This window comes from Corvus moneduloides, chromosome 22 (genome assembly GCF_009650955.1).
Source record: "Corvus moneduloides isolate bCorMon1 chromosome 22, bCorMon1.pri, whole genome shotgun sequence".
NCBI classification, from domain to species: domain Eukaryota; kingdom Metazoa; phylum Chordata; class Aves; order Passeriformes; family Corvidae; genus Corvus; species Corvus moneduloides.
In genome coordinates this window covers 5,514,432-5,536,968 of record NC_045497.1, presented here as the reverse complement: position 1 = coordinate 5,536,968, position 22,537 = coordinate 5,514,432, and the positions used below count along the sequence as shown (strand labels likewise).

The window sequence follows — 22,537 nt, the reverse complement described above, 5'->3', positions numbered from 1 at the left end:
ATGTCTATAAAAGTTTTAAGATTTACTCTAAAATCTACTCTTTACGTAACTGTGAATGTTTTGATTACCCATAGATTTTCCTCTCAAAATCCTATTAATAAACTGGCCTCCATAACACTGGAGTTAGATCACATTGCCTGTAAAAACAACCATCTTGTGTCAATTTTAGATAGACTCTCACCATTACTTAATATCCTTTCACTTGCCCACTATGAATAAACAGAGGAGTGGGTTTTTACTTACATATTCTGCAGATTTCATTCCATCCCACCCTCAGATATCCCACCTCTAAAAGAACAGCACTGGATTTTACAACACTAATAGTGTGAGACCCCAGTGTCCAGAGAGAAAAGGATTAGATGCTTAACTGACTAATTTGCTAAAGTATTGTCTAAATTAAGAAATACTGCAAGCATAGAGTTACCCCCTACAACTTCTGGGGAATATATTAGTACGACTTGTAGCAGCCAGGGCTACCTTCTAGGGAGTTACCGTCCTTGAACTTCTATAAACTCACCCATTTTGAGCAGCCTTTTCACATTCTGCATCTCTAATGCTCTCATGTTATTAACTGCCAGAACTAGTCACCAAGAGGGCTCCAATCCAATAGGCAATAATTGCTGGAAATTCTCCTCATTTCCTAGCCTTCTCCTACACCCCTTCAAGACAGAACTGAGGGAAGTCTCTTCTGCTCAACATTTCCTGGCTGAAACCTGTTCCAATATCACCCTGTAAACACCTGATATGAACAGATGAACTGGGAGGGGCCAGCAAGCTCTTCATAGTTTCAGGGGGGTGGAAGTAAACAGAAAAATAGTATATATTGAGACAGACTTCTAAAGTGCATAGACTCTGACAGGAGGGGTCTGAAAAAAAGCCACTTCTTCAGGCTCCACCTTCAGAGACTCACTTCATTGGAAGCAAGGAAGGTACAAGGCTGCTGCAGGAAATTTCATACCTACCCCAGCTGCATTCAGACTACTGCAGTCAGCCGGAAGGTTTCTGTTGCTGTAAGCAAAAATGCCAGCAAGACCCACAGTTCAGCTGGCATGGCTCTGCATTGTCACCGTGTCTGTGGCAATCTACCCAGCACTGCTGCAGAAGCCTCCCAAGAGGAGAATGATCAATGGGAATGCACAGTTGAAGATGCCAGGCTGCTGTGAGGAGATCAAGGAGCTCAAGCTGCAGGTAGCCAACCTCAGCAGAATGCTGCAGGAGCTGAGCAAGAAGCAGGAAGGGGACTGGGCGAATGTGGTGATGCAGGTGATGGAGCTGGAAGGGAGCACCAAGCAGATGGAGTCCCGCCTCATCGACGCTGAGAGCAAATACTCCGAAATGAACAACCAGATAGACATCATGCAACTCCAGGCAGCTCAGACGGTCACACAAACATCAGTTGGTAAGGAGGGAGTCACCAAGCTCCCAGATACACCTCTCAATGCACAACTAATGACTAGTTCCTAGTGCTAGCATGTTCCGCTAATGTGGTTAGCAAGTATGCATACTGAACACTGCTGCTTAAGCAGTGATCCTGAGAAAACTAGTTTGAATTTGTTCATCTGTATTTTTATATCTATGTCTGTTCTCAGGGAGTGCAGAAACTGAACAGGTACTGCATTTCTACATTTCATATTCAGTCCAGCATTTCATTTTCTGAGCACTACAGTACCAATCCTAAAAGAATGAGAGCTGTCTTTGTAAGGGAATGGCTCTGGCAGTAATAACCTCTGAGTTCACAGTGCTGACAGAAGACTAGAAATTGTTAAAACAATTAGAAATGCTCTCCAGGAATTACTAAAGATTTGTAATTGTATCTTTACAACTGTCTCTGAACCAGAGTAAAAAAGAGTGATCCATTATTTTTGAATGATAATTCTTAAAAATTCAAGGCTATAGATGATGCAAGATACAAACTGTAGTATAAACCTAGCCAGACCAGTTAAATTCTTCAAAATTCTCTTCCCTGAGGGAAAATTTCACTGCACATAGTGATTGCACAGGCCTGTACTAAATGTGGAATGCAGGTGCATTTTTAGATCAACTACCTGGAAAGGCACTTCTACAAGAAAGCATCCTCTTTGTTGACTTTTCTCTTCAAATGAAATTCACTGAAAAGAGCTTAAATCTCAGTCTCAATTGGGTTTGCCAAAAAACTTCATTTGGATTTTTTTTTACCATTAAGGAAAAACTTCTAAATCTATTTACTTAATTCTTCCTCTAAAATAGTTCCACCTGGTTAGTTTTGACACATCCTTATTTACAGTAGGCCTTAAAAAAAAAAAGTCTCGCCATTAACAAGTCTCTTTGAAGCTGTAGAAAAAACAGTAACACACAGCAGAAACTGGCCCAGAAGGTATTTAAGACAGATGTGTCTCACCTCATCTGGTAAGAGACATTTTTGAAAACTGTCAGACAGGATAAAGCCTTGCTTCAGCTCATTTATCCTCCTCAGAATAGCTGTGCATTTTACCATCTTCAAGTCAGTTCCTGCACCAGGAGGAAAAGAGGCTTTCACAGACTGACTGCAGCTAAAAGGCACCTTCTCTGTCACAGACACCAGTGCAGAAAGAGCTGAACAAATATCCCTCATCCACAACCTTGGCCAACATGTTCACACACTCAAAACAGACACCTGGCAGCAGGCCTGGCCATCCCATTAGATAAGTCTTTATTACTGAGAGAAAGGGTCAGCAAATATACCTTCCAGCACAGACACACAGTGGCAATGTGAAGAGAAAGCAGAGATGTCCTTTTGCATAGCAGAGGTTAAAAAAAAAAATTAAAATAAATAAATTAATAAAAATCACAAAATCCCAGTGTTACAACACCTTTTGCCAATGCATACTCAAAACGAAGCCATTTCAGGAAAACATTTGACTTGTGGAAAGCCTTCTTCATTACTCCTTGTATTACAAACTAAACTTTGCAGAAACCACCTTCACAGAAGAGGAGTTCTTTCTGCTCAGATTCTCACTTTCTGGTTCTGATTCAAGTAGATGCTGTTTATGACTGCTCATCACTTTACCAGAGGAACTACAGAATTTCTGGTGTTTACAAGCTACCTCCTGATGAATTTTTGGGAATTCCAGAGCTGGAGGTAAGGATGTTTAGTACACAATGTATATGTTTTTAAAAATAGAATCAAGAAATACTTCTCTACAGAGATGAAAAGAGCACACACTAAGTTTTGCTACCTTGCACTTGCCATCAGCATCTTTACGAAAGCAAACTTCAAGGAAGGAGAAAGTGTACACTTAAGAGGGAAAATAGAAAAAGGGTTTATCTAATAATTTTTTGCCATGGATTTTAAACAAAATAGAAATTTCTTCAGGTTGTGAAATCTGGAACAATGTCTTGTGTTAAGGGAACTGAACCTTTCTAAGTCTACTGACAAGTAACCACTGCCTTGTTTTTCTATTCAAGGTGTTCTGTGACATGGAGACAGATGGAGGTGGCTGGACTATCATCCAAAGACGTAAAGTTGGTTTGACATCGTTCAGTAGGGACTGGAAACAATACAGGGAAGGATTTGGCAATATTAGGGGAGATTTTTGGCTGGGGAATGAAAATATCTACAGACTTTCAAGACGCCCCACTGTTCTGAGAGTAGAGTTGGAGGTAATTAATAAGCTCTTAATTTCAGCAGCAAAAGGCTTTTTGTACAAAGTGATTCCCCAGTACCAGATACCATCTCCTATTTCTGTAGGAGGCCCAAAGGATTTGCAGGCTTTAATTACAGGAGGAGGAAGTAGGATCAATCTAGGGATACATTCAAACACAAGACAGAAGTATGTTCTCTCCTGTGCAGTGGCACAACTTTCTGTCTGCACATAGACTGTGTCTTCAGAACGCGCGTGGTTCTAGGAAATCCTGCAAAAGCCACTGCAAACGGAGATCAAACTGCTGACCATCTCAGATTTAAAAATTCAAAAAGAGATGTCCCATAAAGTTTTCAAGCCTCTGAGTATTTTCATTGTGCAGCACTTCCTTCCAGCCTGAGTACAAGAATTTGCATTGCTTTACCCTCAGTTTCTTCAGTCTGCTAAAGGCTTGGGTTTGACTTAGACTAGTTTATAGCTGGCACAATAGCTTTGAGGGATGGGATATGTATAAACTGAAAGGCTTTACATCTAAAAGTCACTGTTTCAGAGAGGAAAAAACATTACTTGAGGCAGCATGCGGACACAAGGATTTTGAATGCAAGAGCTGCACATCAGGTTTCTGACATATTGTACAATACCAGTGCAGGTAAGACTTGAAGTTTCATGCTTTGCAAAGGAAAGTTCCTTTGCCTTAAAAGAGCAGTTTCTGCAGTCCAAGATAGTAAAAATATATGTATATAACCATGGATGTTGGAGTCTTTTCATAACCATTCTAATCGGACTGATTTCTTCTCCCCTGTTCTGTGCAGGACTGGGAAGGTAACACACGCTATGCCCAATACCGGCAATTCACCCTTAGCAATGAAATAAATAGCTACCGGCTGTTTGTGGGGAATTACACCGGGAACACAGGGCGGGATTCCCTGCGGTACCACAACAACACAGCCTTCAGCACGAAGGACAAGGACAATGACAAGTGTGTGGATGACTGTGCCCAGTTCCGTAAAGGTAAAACACACAAACCCCTTCCTGTCCCAAGAGAGCTGCTTGGGTCAGTTTTAGAGAACCCAACACTCCCTCCTTCTGTGCAACTAGTAACATCTGAATGGTAAATCAAGGGAGAGGTGACCAATTCTGGAAAATACACTTATGTGGAAATCTGACAGTTAAAGCTCATTTACAAAGAGCCAGACTGTGTATTACAGACATCGGTACTCTTAAATAACTTTGTGTGCTCTCACCTACACACAGTTACCCAGCCCGTAATAGTATCTGCCAGACTATCTCACATGCTGATGCAATACAGTGATACAGGAAGTTATTCCTTAATATCTATCAGGTTCTTATTTTTTCGTACGTTTTCAAGTTGTAATATTAGGCACCTGTAATTCTTCTCCTATACTCACCTCCACATTCAGCTTGATTTGTGATCTTTATTCCTACCTTATTACAAGACTCTAATGAGGTTACTCTCGTCATTTAATTTAGTATTTTTATTTGAGTTCAGGAACTTTTTAAACACCTTAAGATGCTCTAGTGAATTACCCAGATTCATTTCCTATGCTAATTCACTGAATCAGAGTCAGAAACATGTCAAGGAAATATTCTCAGAGGAATGAGCAACTAAATGAAAAGCTATTGGACTAATTTGACTATAGAACTGTAACGCCTTTAAGTTCCTAAATATCTATGTTAAGTTTTGAATTTACCTGCAATCCCAACTATTAGAGTCCTAAACTCCAGGGATTAAATGCTGCATTCTGCTCACTGTCTGACAGAAAAAGTAGTAATCATTAATACAAATGACTCACCAGGAATCTATTAATTTGTTTCCCGACAAGGTGGATATTGGTATAACTGCTGCACAGATTCCAATCTCAACGGGGTTTACTACCGCAAAGGAGAACACACCAAGAACATGGATGGCATCACCTGGTATGGATGGCACGGATCAACCTATTCACTCAAGAGAGTGGAGATGAAAATCCGGCCAGAGGATTTCAAACCATAGAAGGAATTACCCTTTGATTGTACAGCTACATGATGTCATCGTGCAAAAGGTGGGCAATGAACAGCCAAATAGTTTTTCATTTCATCCAATACATGCAACAGCTATGTACTGGTGATGTACACAAATGCTGCGACACCAGGCACAGCCCCCAGTATTATCAGGGCTCAGGCTTATTTCCTCCTCTTCGGGCTCTTTCCAAAGGGAAAAATATTGTGTTAGAATAGGTTAGAACTGAACGCACTTATAGCACCTTCAGAAAACCTACGGGTGTGTTTTCACTAACAGTGTGACTACTGGGTTGCCTTAGTATTATTAACCAGATAGGCAGGGACTGAAAAGCAAAAGCCTCTTGGCTGCCTTTCCTTCAGTGTCTGGAGCAAGCAGTGCTGAGCAACTCCTTTCAGAAAGTACTCAAACCACAAAAGTTATAGACTCATTTCAAGCCAGAGGAATCAGTCAGAAGTGTCCCTGATGCACCTTTCTTTAGTGTATAGTAAGTGGCTTACTTTCCCACAGATGAAAGGAACAAAGCTCAAAAGTGTTGCATTAATTAGCATTGTCCAGATTCTCCCCTGAAGGTTTACTGCCACCTCCTGCTGCTGCCTCAAATAATCCCCACTGAAGGCTGCCCTAACAGATAGTAACACTGGAGGAGGATTTGTCCCATGTGCCCTCTGATGTTTATTTCTATTCACACAAATCACCTAAATGCTGATAAACGAGAAAAGCAACTTTCTGGGCTGTCCCCAAATTATGTTCAGGTTAGAACACAAACATGCTATATGTCAGTAAGGCTGAGAGTGAACAGCAGGTTAGCCAAAAAAGTCCAGACCCAGCCAAAGGACCCAACTCCAACACTTAAAATGACTGTATTCATGAGCAGAACACTAGTACACACCAGAGAATCCCTAAGCACCAACAGTTATTTCAATGTAAGGGGATGTTCACTAGCATAGCAGACTGAAAAGTATCAAAATCTGTTTTGAAAGCTACCCCAGTTGGAAGTTACCTAGAGATGGGCTGTCAAAAATAGTACACTTCTCCCTTGCATAACACAATGTTAAAGATAACAGTTAAAAAAAAAATGAGACTCCTCCTATAGCCCTACCATTGTTTGAATATGTTGGAAGAGATCGTTATCATTAATATATCTATTTTTAGTCACCTTGAAGAGAGTTTGAACCTAGATTAGATTGTTCAGTCTTGTGTGAAATGGAAGATAAAGGTGTCTTGGGAATTTACGTGTGTTCAACTATTCATACTGCAAATTTCAACTGTGTGGACCTATGATTGGAACTATTTTAACTATGGTCTATAAAATAGATTTTTAAAGGTTTCTAAAACTTTTTCATTTCTAATAAATTGTTTCATTTTTAAGTGTGTTTTATGTCAATTTTTTGCTCCTTGCTTTTTTGATACACAAAGAAACAACTGCATGAGCAACTGAGACCAAGAAAAAAAATACACTGAATTCTGTATTTTCCTCAATGACATGAGGCAGAACAAAGGGTGAAAAAATAAAAGAGGAGAAAAAAAATTGGAAAACACAATTCCAAGGGAGTAGGAGGGTTGCAAGATTCACTGCATAAAGACAAAGTTAAGTTTTTGCTCAACCAAGATCAATTTCTTCATCTTAAATAGCTAAGCTAACATTTCTGTGATATGGAACACAGATCCACATTTTAAAATATGTAGTTAAGCACCCAATCCTGTGCAGGTATTTCAGGCTAACATCTGTGTTGCTGACAAAGCTCAGAAACAACACATACTTTATCATATCTTCTATTTCACATATAAGCAATGAGACCTATCTAAGCTAAATCAGCAGAATGTGATGAGAAATTTTAATTAAGAACTTCAACTTTTCTGACTTATTTATAATGCAGGTGTAGAAATCTGTCTCATTTAACCTGCAGCCATTTCATGAAATTCCATAGTGAACTTGAAGGGTGAGAAGGGGAAATCAGAACTTTTTCCTGCACTTCTTCCTGCAAAACTTCCCTGGGCTTCTATCATAGTTCTAACCACACAGTAGAAGGACAGAACTCAGCAGTTAAAAGTGCACATTTGCAGGTAGTTTAACTACATCTTGTGACAGAGACTAAAATCCTAAGAATTGCCTGGATTAATCCTAGTGGTATCTTAAATTGTAGCTACTGCAAGAGCAGAAATCTCACCAGTTGTGGTCCTACCTGATGAGAGACTCTAGAATAGCTGGGGTGGGACCTTTTTGAAATTCCAGCTCTTTGTAGTGAAGAGCCTTGGCATATGCTCGACATTTGGCAGCTCTTTCCCCCAGAAGGACAATGCCATTGTCATCTCTCAAAGGCAGTGGGCCCTGGGAAGAAGCACACACATCAAAAGCAGGATAAGTATTCCAAACTAGTCATGAACTTGTCACACCCCTTCCACAGAGTAGCCACCAAGCCAGCACTAGGAGGAGCTGCCCAACAGCATCTCTACCTTGTCACTGTGCTCCATGAATTCCGCCAAGTTCAGTAGAGTCTGAGTGACTTCTGCAATATCCTGAGAAGTCAGGGCCAACTCAATGCTTCGGATCAGCTCATCCTGCTGGTCTTCGTTCAGTTCAGACCAGCATGAAACAAAAGCAGCATTGAAGAGGTCTCTGGGGAGGAACACAAAAGACAGTGAGAGGTGGGGACTCATGAGGAAAAAGTCTGACAATGGGCTCACCTTTTTATTCAGAGAACGAGAGCTACAAAATACACCTACGTGCCTACCTGCAATAAATAGTGATTAGTTCTTATAAAGCTGAAACCTTCATTTAAAAAATAAAGAATAGGCTGGTATACTACAATAATAGAAATATTGTACTATCACATGCTATCAAAGTTTCTCCAAACATGCTGGTTGCAAAAAAGCATTGCAGCTTATTCCACTCAAAGGCATTTTTATTCCCCACAGTAAATACTCAAAACTATTTCATACTCTGCTGTTTTTCCAGCTTCACTTATTTGCCTTATCTTATTTCTAGACTAATATGCAGAATTCCAATGAAAGATTTTGTGCACATCATGGAGCAGCCAACTAGGAAGGGTGGAAATGAAATCAAGATGTTGGCTTTTTCATTTATCCCAAAGCAGGAACTATCTCTATTTATGAAACCTAAGAGCTTCTAAATAACTTTATTTTTTCCTTATAGTATCTGGCTTGCATCTGTCATTTCAAGTGAGATAAAAATCCAGAAATACTGTACCGAGCCATGGGATTATAGGCCTGAGCCAGGGCCCAACATGAGCGCAGCGATGGTGAGGAAGAATCTTTCAGCAGCTCCAAACTCAGTCTTCTTAACCATTCCAACCAGTCATCTTTGGAAACTCTTCTTGCTGCTCCCCAGGCCTGCAGTACAAAGGAAGACAATTCACCTACCAAACAAAGCACTATCCAAGAGCAGAAGAAATCCATCAGCAGGCAGCATTACTTCTTTACAGCTCTAAACCACATGCTGAGAATCCATTTTCAATTTTCTGAAATCCATCACCTTTACCAGATAATCTGCAGTACTTAAGTCTCATGTCTAAGAAATCTTCCCTAAATGTACTCCTGTCATGACATGGCAAGTATTTAACATGAACAATCCTTTCTCTACAAAAATACATGTAGAGCTGAAGCCACAGTGAAACATCAGCTTAAAAATACTTAATGCATTTAGAATTACACTTTTAAGTCCAGCATTTTCAAACCAATCCATCCCATTACTGAGTGCTGCATGCACGTACTGTTCAAACCTAGCCAGTGCTCAGCTATTAAGTTCTGCCTTCAAGAAAATATAAAACTAAGACAGAAGAGGAGCAAAAGCAAAAATACGAAAAAAGGCAGAGGCTCTGAAATAGATGTCTCTAATAGGGAGAGATTATTCACTGTGATCTAGAAAGTCTTGTTCATACTTAACAAGTGTAAAGATTACTACAAAGCTATTAACAGTCTAATAGTTCAAAGTCTCCTATCTTTAAAATTGCTCAGCACCTTTTAATTTTAAAGTCTTTGACCTCACTACTTTGACCTCAGTTTTGTACAGAATAGAAAAGCAACATAAAAGCAATATAAATAAATGCAGTTCACATAGCACCAGGCAAACTCCTTCAGTGTGACACATTAGCTCCTCCCTTCAGTAGAAAATTCATGCTGTGAAGGCTCCAGTCTTACCTTCTGCAGGTTGATGGTGCTCACGTGTAATTTCTTCATGGGACCTGTTTCCACAGGACCACTGGCCAAAGTTTCTCCCTGGCTGCTTCTCAACATTCGATGCTGATAAATCAGGGGATCCTCCTCTTCATCAGCAAGAGTGTAACCCTACAATAATTGATTTACAGTGAAGATCACACCTGCACATACAGAAGCAATTCTCTACAAGCCAAACAGATGATAAAGTCAGAGCACTTGCAGCAATATCTTACAGCAAAATCTGTGAAGCAAATAACTGTGTTTCATTATAATGATTACACCTTATAAGCCAGAGAACTCTAAACAATATCCCTTTGCTACTCAAGGTAACTGTTAAGAACTCTTAGCTGCTAGTATAAAAAGCCAAAATAATGTACATTAAAACAAGCACTCCTGCCTATTTGACTTGCTGGTTGCTTGTTCCACACAAATTGTAAACCAGTTACTAAATTTTTAAAATGTAAGACATTCTACAGAAAATACTGAGATAACAAGGTCTCCTCAAGTCCTGAAACCATGGAAAAAATAGGATAAATCCACATTTAAGAACTACCAAGAAGAAGAATAGTAATGACACTGGCTACAAGTCTAAGTTCTTCTAAGTGCCACTATTTTTCTATAGGAAATATTTAATACCAGTAGACAAAAATTTTCCCAACGCAATCTCGAAGTCTCCTTAAAAAGCTGCACTTCAAACAGAAATAGAGCAACAACCATTCCTCATTTTATGAGTAACTCCAAGTGAAGGTTCTAGCTACATGTTTCAACATGACAACATCCCAAAAGTGCAAGCAACTGTATACTTGTCAACTTACCTTTACAATTCTGCAGATGAGAACATCATAGCGTTGATGGTTAATTCTGTGTCGCACCAGGACTTTGTTCACCATTGGGATAAAAATTTGGTACTGTATAAGGGAATGCATCATAAACTTGTTACTCAGCAGCACCAAGAGCAGTAAAATTCCATCACATTGTTTCATTAATAAGAAACCAATTCTGACAGTTTGATTTCAGTAACTCCCAATTCCAGAAACAATGAAGAGAAGAAAAACCAGCTCTCTTGAAAATCCAGTACATTACAAAACTTCAACTTTAAAGCCTTGATCTTTGGGACAGTCACGCATTCTGTGAGTTTTCAAGCCAAAGAGCAATATTACCTTCTTTCCCAGCTGAAACACCAGAGAGGAGAGGGTGTCCATTGCAGTTGTTCGTAGCTCAGGGCTCTGATCTAGTGTTCGTACGATGGGATGAATAATCCGTGATGCATAATCCGTGAAATCCAGGGATTCTGTCAAGCGGTCCACTGTTTCTAGAGCAGCTCTAAAGTCAGAGAAAAAAGAGGGAAGAACTTATCTCTCAGAGCGTTAAGAAAGAAGAAATAAGACTGAAAAATACTTGAGTGCTCAGTCCTTCTAAGATTAATAAGAAAAACAGGCCACCAGAACTCTGTTAATGCAGCCAGTACTTGCAGGACAGTTTGCAAGTGACTAAAATACTGGCAGGTGAGAATCAGAAAATTTAAAAAAATTTTTAAAACCTCAAAGAAAGAAACAAACAAAAAAACTCCCAAAAAGCTAGTAACAGTGCTGTGATGTCCAAACAAAAATAACCTTCCACAATGATTTAACACAGAAAAGCTGAGGAAGGGGCTAAGTGGTATTTCATTGTAAACATTCATCCACTGCAGAAGTTGGATATCACAGGTAAAACTGCAAAGAGAGAGACTGCAAAGCCACCAGCACTTACTTGCGAGCCACCACAGGGACATCTGGGGCATCAAACAGCTTTACAATGGGAGGTAGTAACAAATGAAGGTAGTCATCCAGATTAGCTCCGAAGAGCTGGATTGCATTAAGTAGCTGGAGAGAAAAATCATAGAAGAGGAAAATGTCAAGGGGTTTGAATGGATCTTAAAGATCATCTAGTCACAACCTCCCCTGCCATGGGCAGGGGCACCTAGTCACTAGACCAGGTTGCTTAAGGCCATTACCAGCCTGACTCTGAACACTGCCAAGGTTGGGGCATCCACAACTTCCACACGCAACCTGTTCCAGTGTCTCACCATCCTCACAGTAAAGAATTTCTTCCTAATAGCTAACCTAAATTTCTCCTCTTTAAATTTGTACCTGTTACTCCTTTTCCTGTCACTACAGGTCCTGACAAAGAGTATCTCTCTGGCTGCCCTGTAGCTCCTTTCATATACTGGGTCTCCACACAACCTTTTCTTCTCCATGCTGAAGAGCCCCAACTTTCTCAGCCTGTCTTCATGGGGGAGGTGCTCCAGTCCTCTTATCAACTTTGTGGCCACCTCTGCTCCAACAGTTTCATGTCCTTCTTACATTGAGGTCACTAGAACTGTACATAGTGCTCCAGGTGGGGTCTCACAAGAGCAGAGTAGAAAGGGGAGAATCACATTCTTCAACCAAAATGACCCAGTGTGACTCAAAGTCATGGATGAGATCCATTTTAAACAAGTCAATATTCAGTGAAAAGTTGCTTCAACCCTGCACTTTAAACAACTGTCTGCATCATTTCACACCAAGCCACTGCTGAACTGCACCCGTCCCATTTGATTGTGCAACACACAAGCAAGGAGCCCTGCTGAGCATGGCACGCTGGGAACACACCTGCCTGGGCAGTGCCCAAAGCAAGGCAGTTGCTGCAGCCCCACTCACCTTCACAGAAACAATGCGACCCTGACTGTTGTCATGCATGAAGACTCGTAACATGTGAGGAATGAGCTGAGGCAAGTAAAGTTTGAATTCGCCGCCTAGAGCTACCACAATCTGCTCAATAAGTAGGATAATTGTGCTCTGTATGGAGTTGTTCATAACCCAGAAGTCCTACAGAAGAAAGAAAAAAAAGGGGAAAAAAAAATCCAGCTCAGTTCTTCAGCTGAGCTGTACCAATTACAAGAAAAAAGCTGTAGGAGACAGTCTGTAGATAAATTCAAGATTGCAGGGAAGGACTATACTTTCTGTTTGTAAAACACTCTACACTTCCATGTATATTTATAGTTGTTGAAAACAACCTCTGGACAACTTATTTTTACTAATCCTTCTACGAGTTTGCAAACATTTAGTGAAAATTATGTGAAATTACACCTACTTATGAACTCCAGACATCTCTTGCTAAAACTATGTTTCTGAAAGTAGTAAGTGCACAAAATCCAAGTGCTGAAAAGAACTCGGTCACTACCAGAATCTGAAACTACACTTACTTCACTTATTACCAATAATGTATATTGTGACTTCAAAATAAATGGTATTTCAAAATACAGTTATTACTTCAAATATATGCAATTCTGTACTTCATATGAACTTATGAAGTAACTGTTACTTTTGATAATGTATTTGATAAACATTGTCCACCTTTCTGTGGCAGTAAAGTACTGGCTTAAAGATGGTACTCACTCTCATTAGGGTGACAATTTCATCCATATAGGGCCGAATATGACTTCTGACAAAGGACACCAACATTCCTAGCTGCTGGAACAGGAACTGGAAGGAAAAAATGTGTAATAATCAGTGTAGCTTATCCAAATACCAAAGCCACTGGGTAAAGAGTTTCACAGCATTTGCAAGTTCATTTACCAAACAATAGCATGCATAGCTCCTATGTACTTAAAATCTGGGGCTAAATTTTTGGCAGCTTCATCTCAGGAGTTTGGGTTGGTGGGGTTTTGTGGGTTTTTATGGGTTTTGGTTAATTTTTGTTGCTGTTTTTTAAGAGGGGAGTGGGGAAGAAAAGTGATTTTGGGTTTATTATTATATTATTCCCCCCAGCTTGCATCAAAAAATTTGTGAGCTCAAAGCCTCAGTCAGTCAAGCACACAAAGAGGGGTTTATGAAGTGCCAGCAAATCTATAGTGTCAGAACAGACTTGCAAGCACAGACACCGCAATTACAGAGCATTGTAATTTAGATTTGAAGGATGCTTCCAAAAGTTTAGCCCCTCGTCTTTTCCCCCTGCCTAAAAACCAAACTGACACACAGTTTAAGATACTCTTTCTGTACTCTTTACCATCCCCACCTATTGGTGAAAAGTTACTGGGGAATGCAGTTAGGTCCTTGCCAGAAACACCACATTTTTTTAAAATGATGGTTGATTGCACCATCCATTGTTCACCACCAAGAATTTTGACTTAGACAATTTTATTTGGATACATTATGACAGTTTTGCAATTCCTTTTATCACAATACAATCTTAAACATTCAGTTGTGACAATGTTTACTCTTTAAATTAGTATGAAATCACATGGGCTAAATCACTTTGATGTAGATAGCCTATCTTCTCTAGAAAAATAGGAAAATATAAGTTATCATCCATTAAATTTCATTTCTTCATGCAGTTTTTGAAGACTACAGTCACAAAATACAACATGGAGCTCATAAAAAGAGATAACACTTTCATGAGAACTAAATAAGAAATAATCTCAGCTTCTTTAGTTAGAGCAGTACACATACATTTACCAATTATGAACTCTGAGCTCCCATACTGTGCCTATTTTTTGGTGTAGCGAGAGGATGCTTACATACAGGACAAGGACCTTCCTCTTTTAGGCTTTATGTCATGCATACCCACCTCAGCTCTTCTCCCCAGTACACTTTCACCATCTTCTTTTACCTGAAAATTTTTAAACAGAGTGTGCACAACTGCATAGCTTTCAAGCAACTTAGATCAGACAGGTCTAGAACCTCAGCCAACCCAGACGTGAGATGTTTTCCTTCCAATCTGAGTAGTAGTTCAGGCTGGGAGAAAACAGCAGTTCTACAGCAGAGTTGGGATTCTGCCAAGGGAGCACCCATCCCACCTATAAAACACAGCAGCAGTAACGAGTACAAACTGCCCTTCACAACTCAGAGCGTTCGGCTGCCTGAAGAAAAGCCTTGGCAAACAGCAGGCATCTCTGGTTCGGTGAACCTTAAGCCCATCATCATCTTCACGCAATTCTCATTTCCTTCTATAACTGTAACTTAAGTGGGAAGGAAGAGAAAGCACTGCTTTGGAATCAGCACCCACGCTGCTCTAAATGTTAGCAGACTGTATCAAATTGAGCTTTCCTTCTCAGAGATGAGCCAAAGTACACGGTTGCACCAGAAATGTGAAGAATCTACCCTTATTATTTAATAATACTGTTTGCCACACAGTATTAACACAGAGATCACTGAAAGCTCTGGAAGCTGCACAGGTGTTTTCCTGAACAAGAAACATCATCAAGAACAGCTTGATGAAAACACAGAATCAAATACTGGCCTTCCAAGGATTATGCTCAAAGCAGCTGTTTCAATAAAAAGCAGAAAAATTGTTTGCATTGGACATTCCAGTAAATGCTCACAGGAGGGAAAAAGCAAAGCTGAAACTCACTTCTGCAGCATGCTTGGCATCACCACATAGCACAGCAATGCCCAAAGCCAGTCACAAGTCTCTTCAAGGAAATGGATTCTTAATTTCAGACAGTGGAATAGGAAGAAGGAGTGGTCCCCTAGCACACTCACCTCTCGGATGGCACCATCACAAACCCGTATTACATTAAGGAACGTTGGCATGACCTGGGGCAGGAACTGCACACACTTCAGTCCAAGGGATTTGAAAATAAAGGTGATGGCCTGAACTACCATAGTGTGGTGTTGGGACAAGGATTGGTCTCGGAAAATTCTCATCAGTGCCACCATAGAGACTGCTGGATAGAACTCATCCAGAGGGAGGTTCCCCATGTTCACCAACATCTCACTGGTGCTGTAGTCCGCTAGGAGAAAGAAGGCAGTGTCATAAGCTAGGTATTAAATTGTCTTGAATATGGGTTCAGGAACATCTGAGTTTAAGTTGAAAACATATACACTAACGAGTTTTTAAGAAGGGGAGACAAACTGGTAACAAAACAGTCAAGATCTCTTTGTAGATCATAAAGCTATCAATCTGACAGAAATTGAGATGCTTACAAGAATCCTGGCTGGATTTGGACTCTGAGAGGCTGACGGCTGAAGCATCTCGAGATTGATCAATCATGCCAATGTTCACTTTGTGTTTATAAGGGTCCAAAGCACCCAGCAGCCCTAACACACGAATAGCCTGAAAAGACATAAAGAACATTCACCAGAACTTCATCACTAGGGCCAAAGACAACACTCAAATCCCCATATTTGAAAAGACCCTGATGATTTAAGAGGGAAAATCCGGAACTAAAGTGACTGCCTGGAAATAACAGTGCTTTCCATCCAGCTGCTGGAGGCCATTTCACTGGCTTGCACATGCACTCTCTTAATTCTGCTTATTGTATTTTGCTCAGCCACAACAATGATCTCTCCCTCCCTGCCTCAAATCTATGCAGGCACGTTTATTCGGCAGCTCTCTCTTCCCAAAAAGGTTTTCTAAGTGGCTGTATTATAGTTTCATGTTCATACCTCTCTGCGGGTGCCCTGGTTTTGCTCAGTCTTCAGGAAGTTCAGAAGCACCTCCAGCAAAGTTGGGTACTTCCTATATGGTTCTACCACATAACCGGTGCTAGCCACAAGCTGCCCCAGTGTCCAAAGAGCCACCTACAAAGATAAAGCCCAGAGAAGATTAGTTTTGACCAGGGAATTTATTATGCCTTCTGGTACATCAGTCATTCAACTTCCGTAACGTTTCTTTGAGCATTTTAAGGTCACACTGCAATGTGTTTCCATGTTTGGAAAGCCCTTAAAAGAACATTTTTCAATAAGCAATAGTAAAGAAAGTAATAATCAACAATATCTTAGGCTGTCACAATTGCTCTCACTCAGGGGTACAATTCAAATAAGCATTCAATTCAGTAGGCCCAAGCCTTCCAATAAAAACAGCTTTTTCCTCCTTCTTGTTCTTCCTCTTAACAGCTCTGTATTATGTCACAACAGGCACTGCAATCCCTCACCTGTGTGCCCTAAGTGTAACTCTGCAGGAGAGACTTGAGTGATTTAAAGGCTCATTTTAGCAGCTATGATGGGATGTGTGGATATTTTGTTACAGCTCTGGTCACAGCAGCTGTCAAGTTTAGTACAGTTGTAAACACCTACTTGTCTTTTAGCCAGCAGGGAGGAGTCCTGTAGCATGTCCATAATTATAATGAAGAGCTCATCCACCCACTTCCTCATTTCCAGCCCACTGACCTATTGAAAGACAAAAATTCATCCTTCATCTGGCATTGCCAAAACCTTAACAAGCACGGTGAAGACGTACCTGTGGTATATCCCTACCTGTGCAAGCTCCCCTATGGTAGCCAGGACATTGTTAATCACGCCTGGATTGGGATCTGGATCAGGATCTTTCAGTTTCACAATCAGTGCCTGGTGGGTGACAGTGGGACAAATTAGAATGTGTTTAAAGAGTACTCAAAATTACCTTTTGTTTACACCTGAAATTGACTCCACAATGCACCTAGTGAGAATTTCAACAGTAAAAGAAACTTGGTGTCACAAACTTTATGCAAATCTGGAATTAAATTGGGCTAAACTGTCACCTACACGCATTAGTGCGGTAACATCTACACCGATTTGTTTTTTTCCTGCCATGATGAAGCAAAAGAACTGCAGCTCCTGAGGGTCATGTAACCACTTGCTGTGTCATCTCATTCCAAAGTCACCAGGAAATGTAGAGATCCTACCTTAAGGATAGGTTCCATATACGGACGGATGAGGCGTGGAGCATTAGAAACCAGGTGACCCAACATCCTGGCACTTTGCTCTTTAATCCTGCCAACACCGCTGTGTTCCAGCTCTGTTAGAATCTGCATAGGAGACAATGGAAGCAAGCAAACTGGGAAAATAAAGGCAGGTAAAAATTCTTTGCTTTTCCTTCTGTCACAACCTGGCACTTGTAAAGGCTGTTTTACATTTCACTCTGTTATCATTTATTCTAAATTAAGCTAAAATTATTAGCAGAAAAGGGATGGCTCCAAAAGAGGTACCATGCATTCACCTAAAAGCACTGCAGAACATTCTTCCTCAACAGAGATGGAAAGCACTCTGCCGCGATGACTAGGGGTGAAATAACAACTGCTATCCTTCCTTTCCCTTCCAAAACAACCATAGAGCTTCAGTTCAAACATCTATCATGCGAAAGATTTGCTGAAACCCACTATCCTGGGCAGTAACTATTTTCCAAAAGAGATTGATTCCCCCACTCTCCATGCACTTACAGCTAGATAGCACAGTTCTTTGACATTGCCTTAGTCTCAGTATCAACTACTCTGTTTTCCCTGCAGGCATCCCTCCTCCTTACCTGGATTAACATCTTTCGAAGGAAAGGCATGACAAAGGCAGGGTTCATGCTGCTCAGGCGCCCCACAGTGCAGATGGCCAGTTCTCGGATTTCAAACACTTGATCATTTAGGGCCACAAAAAGAGCTTGCAAGTTTTCAGCCTGGGCAAGGTGAGCATCAAACCGCTCATCCAGAGAAGCCAACACGCAGAAACGTATATCAGGGTCTGCAAGAACACATTTATTTCTCTTTAAACATGTGTTCCTCTTTTTGCCTTTGTTCACAAAACAGCCTCAAAAATTCTTCACATGAGCTTCCCCAGAGCAAGACACTCTATCAGTGTTTCACACAGAAAAAACAGGACGGGTCAGCCCAGAAATCTCTGTGCTGCTCAACATGCCCCAATAACCAAATCACTACAGTGCCAACATCCTGCACCTGCAAGTGTCACTTTTGGATGCTATGTGGCAACCTGAGATGAGTTCAACTAAAAGAATAAAAAAAATCAAGTACCAAGATTCAACAAGAAGGACCTATTCCTTCCTAAAATTGAAGGCCATGACTCAGAACAGCAGCAAAAGGGGTCTCAGGGTTCTACTTAGTTCAAAGGATTACCAAGGGCACAGCTGGAGCATTTTTCACTAGCATTGTACTAATATCTCGAAAATCAAGATGTGGAAAAAGAAATTGGGAGACTTTTTTTTTTCTAATTTACCGAGAGTGACAGCTTAGTTTAGTGGCAAATACATTCCAATTCTATTACAAATTCTATTCTTAATATCATCACCTGCTCACACGATAGAATTAACGTGGTAGGAGAACCCTTTTCTCTGAATCCCACACTAACCTGGGTCAGTTATTCCAACTACAAGCAGTTTGCTGAGGACATCAGCCACGACCTGCACTGCTGTCTGACTGACCACATGGGCATGGCCACTGATCAAGTGGATGGAGGGTGTGAGCAAGCGAGAGCAAGTGCGGGCCGCTTCCATCCGGATCTCCTTGTGTTCGCTGTTCAGGAAGTGATCTGCGCAATGCCGAACAAACTGAGTCAGGGAGTGGCCTGAAAAGAAGATGATGATGGGGCATTAAACACAGGTTTACACCTCAATTACCAGTTTTACCAGGAGTTTAAAGAACGTGCTCCCAGAATTTTCCTGCTACTTGTACTCTACTCCAAAGCACCAGTGTTTATATCCCATATGCCCTTGCCCCCTGCTTCCTTATTTCATCTTACCTTCAAACTCAAAGCTACCAAGTGTACGAAGGGCAAGGGTGATGCTCCCCACATCACTGGCCTCTGGGATGTTGGTGAGGCTGGGGGAGGCCAGCTGGTGGGCAAGGCCCTTTGGCATGCCTGGATGTCGCAGAGGCTTGTGCATCAGAACAAGAGAGAGCATTTTCAGCAGCCCATCCTGGATATCCTTCTTCAGCTGCGGGATCTGACGGCTCAAGTCGTACAGCACAGCTGTTAGAGCAGGGCTGAGAGCGAGAAGCAAGCAAAAGTCATTAGAAAAGAAACAATGATGTGCATATTTCACCTTTTTGTTTATTTATGCCTTTGCCAATTGGAATATAATTGTGGGCATTCGCATGTGACAGCAACACCTGCCAGCAGAGCATAGGGTCCTTGTGTGAACTGAGGCAAGAGATGACCTTCTTGTATAAACTTGGTGAGCGAAGTCCTAGGACTGCTGCACACATCACTACATTAGCCAGTGTTGCTATAATACTGTTACAAATTCAAATTACTTCTTACACTTACGCTTTTTAAACATAAAAGCAAATAATTCACTTGCAGGTGACAATATTAATATAATTTAAACAGCCTTGTGCTGCCTGAAAATTTTTTCCACACCTTTCCATACTAACAACTTCATTAATTCCTCCAATAAGAACTGTCAGCTCCAAAGGTGAAAGAAGCCGGGAGCAAATATTCAGCACTTCAGCTCTCCTTCCCTGCCAGTTTGATATGGCACAAATCTGCTGGCTGTCAGATGCTTTCAAAAATTTTGCAGGTTGCTGCCAAATGTGTTTGAATAATAGAAAATAAAGGAGATTTCTTTTGAACTAGTTTTTCCACAAAAAGATTTCTTTACTGAGGTATGAATTCTCTTAAATAACTCAACAGACACATTAACATTTAAAACATACCCTTCTTCTGAAACAGCTATACTGCTTCTGAAAGATCACTTAAAAGCAATAATCTTCCTTCTCAATCTGAAGCTTTGAAGATCTCACTCTGTATGTTCAACAATGCCATCCTGTGGCTAACAGGAAAATGTATTTATGCTTACCTCAGGCCCACAGCCAGCATAGGTTCCAAAAGCTCTTTGATGTCCTGCTGGATACTGGGTCCCATGGCTCGTGCCAGCATACTAATGCAGGTGAAGACTGTGGCATCAACCTGCACAGACTTCTGCCTCCTGGAAAGGGACCACATAATTACAAGGAGCTGCTATTTTTCAGACATCTTTCCTCATCCTACTTCTGTGTTATCAGTCTTACAGAAATACTTCTGATTTTAATATAAGAATTTGATCCCACATTACAAAAATTATATAAAGAGCAAGTGTTTCCATTTCTTCCTCTAACTTTCACATACTTACTTGTGGGCAAAGTCCTTTGGGGGAAGAGCTGCTTTTATGATTTCCAGGACTTTTGGCAGGTAAGCTTGAAACTCAGACCTCACGGCCACAGAAAGCAAACCCAAGGCCTGGAAGGCTGCTGTTCGCTCCTTCTCCTTCTTCACACAACTGAGAACATGATTCATGGTGTCTGGAAGATACTGATCAGCTGCCCACAATAGAAAACAATACAGACATGAGAATTCATTTAGGTTTATACAGTTGCATCACATTTGCAACTAAACTTTTACAAGTTTAAAACTAGAAAACAGACATAGTCATATTAAATTTGATGACATGATCAGTGGCAAATATGTCACCATATAATAAAAATTTCAAACTACAGAAGGCTTTGTTTTTAAAAAGAAAAATGACCAGAATAAAAGAGCTATAAAACACCCCCAGTGCAACAGGTTTTATATACATGTAAGAGCCAAGCATCTTGGTTTCATAGCGATTGACTGGAAATTTGGAGTAATTAACACAAAGATTGTTTCAACCCACTAAGAGCATCTTGGTGACTTGTCTCCAACTCTGATACTCTCCTAAAATTGCTTGATAAATCAATTGTTTTAAAGCTGGCAGGTATTTCCTAGCATATGCAACAGGGAAAAAGGAAGAGAACTCTACTGATACTTGGGATATACTGAGTGAGAGCAAGAGAGAATTCTCCTCTAAGTCTGACATACTGAGGAGAAAACAAAAAAAGAAGGTCTTTATATCTTATGGTATTGATCACCAAATTCTGACAATAGGTTTCAATCCATTTTCTTCATCAGAGCAACAATTTGGCATCAGCTATCAAGTCACACTTATTGAGAAAAAAAGACTGTCCTCCCACAGAGGAATGTGCTCATCTGACAAGAACCACATGTGGTGTGCTGCACTGCTTGCACAAGTTCATCTGGACCAAAGAGAGCTGGATAACTTCCAGCCCAAATTCAGCAACATTTCTAACATCCAACCATCTGTCTTGTCACCTGTGAATGCTGAAGGACGGAAAGCTGCCAACCGTGGTAGCAGATTGAGAACCGTCATCTGGATCAAAGAATTTTTGCTGGTTCTGCACTTGAGAACCCACTGGCAGACCTGGAAGGAAATAGATTAGGCTTTGAAGGATGGCCATTGGCAGTAATGCACAAATGTTTATTACCTTTGTGCTTTTAGGCATTCTACTGACATTTGGCTTCAGAGTCCATCAAAGAAATGGATAATTAAGACTGCTTCCAAAGGAAGTAAATCACTTGCCCCAAGAAAGACAATGACAAAGTCATGATATATATAATTCTTGAATTTTGAAGGCTCAGTTCAATACTAGGCAGTATTGCCTGCTAAGTAAGCACACAGAGGACAATTCCTCTGCAAGAACAGATGTTGAGAATGTTGGTAGACAAGCTGAAGAACAAACACTTACTTGATCAAATTTCTCTTCCATTAGATCCCTGCAGCATCGACTTTCTACCAAAGTAGACTTTGCTGGGACAGGTGAGGTTGCAAAACCCATAATTCCTTGGTGAGCACTGTACCCCAGAAGACCAGCCAAAGCATTTGACTGAGATGGCTGAAGAGACTGAAAGCTCGTGAAGGGAGTAATGTGGCGAGGCTTGGTACTGAAGCCCATCAGGTCTTTGCAGTACTTGTCATGCACAAGCTGCTGCTGAGTGATCTCTTCCATCTCCTCTCTAAGGCGCTGGGCAAAGTAGAGAACCATTAAAAAAATAAAAAGTAACTGAATAAGACACTCCCAGTACAGTGCTACCCAAATCTCCTGAATAGCATCCTGTATAATCAATATCCAAATGGCTGTAAAAGATCAACTGAGTAAAATCCAGCAAAAATATTTGGGTATCCAACATGCAACAGAGTCCTCATTCCATAGAAAAATCTTTTT

The 22,537-nt window shown here is 40.7% G+C and overlaps 2 protein-coding genes across 6 annotated transcripts in view; one reads left to right on the top strand and one right to left on the bottom strand.

The window, feature by feature from the left end:
- MTOR (mechanistic target of rapamycin kinase) overlaps positions 1–22,537 on the bottom strand; it is a 64,553-nt gene that overhangs the window by 37,010 nt on the left and 5,006 nt on the right. For 3 of the 4 annotated variants that reach the window (XM_032131526.1, XM_032131527.1, XM_032131529.1), the window contains exons 7-29: positions 22,061–22,336; positions 21,627–21,735; positions 20,629–20,815; positions 20,317–20,445; positions 19,257–19,501; positions 18,867–19,082; positions 18,040–18,245; positions 17,423–17,545; positions 17,016–17,105; positions 16,836–16,928; positions 16,206–16,340; positions 15,744–15,873; positions 15,300–15,550; positions 14,386–14,427; positions 13,215–13,301; positions 12,477–12,644; positions 11,548–11,660; positions 10,959–11,121; positions 10,614–10,706; positions 9,781–9,927; positions 8,831–8,973; positions 8,077–8,239; positions 7,806–7,951 (exon numbers count right to left, since the gene is read on the bottom strand). In XM_032131526.1, the coding sequence (XP_031987417.1) occupies positions 7,806–7,951; positions 8,077–8,239; positions 8,831–8,973; positions 9,781–9,927; positions 10,614–10,706; positions 10,959–11,121; positions 11,548–11,660; positions 12,477–12,644; positions 13,215–13,301; positions 14,386–14,427; positions 15,300–15,550; positions 15,744–15,873; positions 16,206–16,340; positions 16,836–16,928; positions 17,016–17,105; positions 17,423–17,545; positions 18,040–18,245; positions 18,867–19,082; positions 19,257–19,501; positions 20,317–20,445; positions 20,629–20,815; positions 21,627–21,735; positions 22,061–22,336 (3,455 nt within the window). The remainder of the gene's footprint in view (positions 1–7,805; positions 7,952–8,076; positions 8,240–8,830; positions 8,974–9,780; positions 9,928–10,613; positions 10,707–10,958; positions 11,122–11,547; positions 11,661–12,476; positions 12,645–13,214; positions 13,302–14,385; positions 14,428–15,299; positions 15,551–15,743; positions 15,874–16,205; positions 16,341–16,835; positions 16,929–17,015; positions 17,106–17,422; positions 17,546–18,039; positions 18,246–18,866; positions 19,083–19,256; positions 19,502–20,316; positions 20,446–20,628; positions 20,816–21,626; positions 21,736–22,060; positions 22,337–22,537) is intronic. The other variant, XM_032131528.1, reaches the window with a different exon arrangement.
- Positions 437–6,990, top strand: ANGPTL7 (angiopoietin like 7). Of its 2 annotated transcripts, none has more exons than XM_032131531.1 (5): positions 437–1,399; positions 2,994–3,097; positions 3,424–3,618; positions 4,412–4,610; positions 5,444–6,990. In XM_032131531.1, the coding sequence occupies exons 1-5, from the start codon at positions 1,021–1,023 to the stop codon at positions 5,611–5,613; spliced, it is 1,047 nt and encodes a 348-aa protein (XP_031987422.1). In that variant the 5' UTR covers positions 437–1,020; the 3' UTR covers positions 5,614–6,990. The 2 variants fall into 2 exon arrangements, with proteins under 2 accessions (XP_031987422.1, XP_031987423.1); XM_032131532.1 differs by having other exon boundaries at positions 439–1,399; positions 2,997–3,097.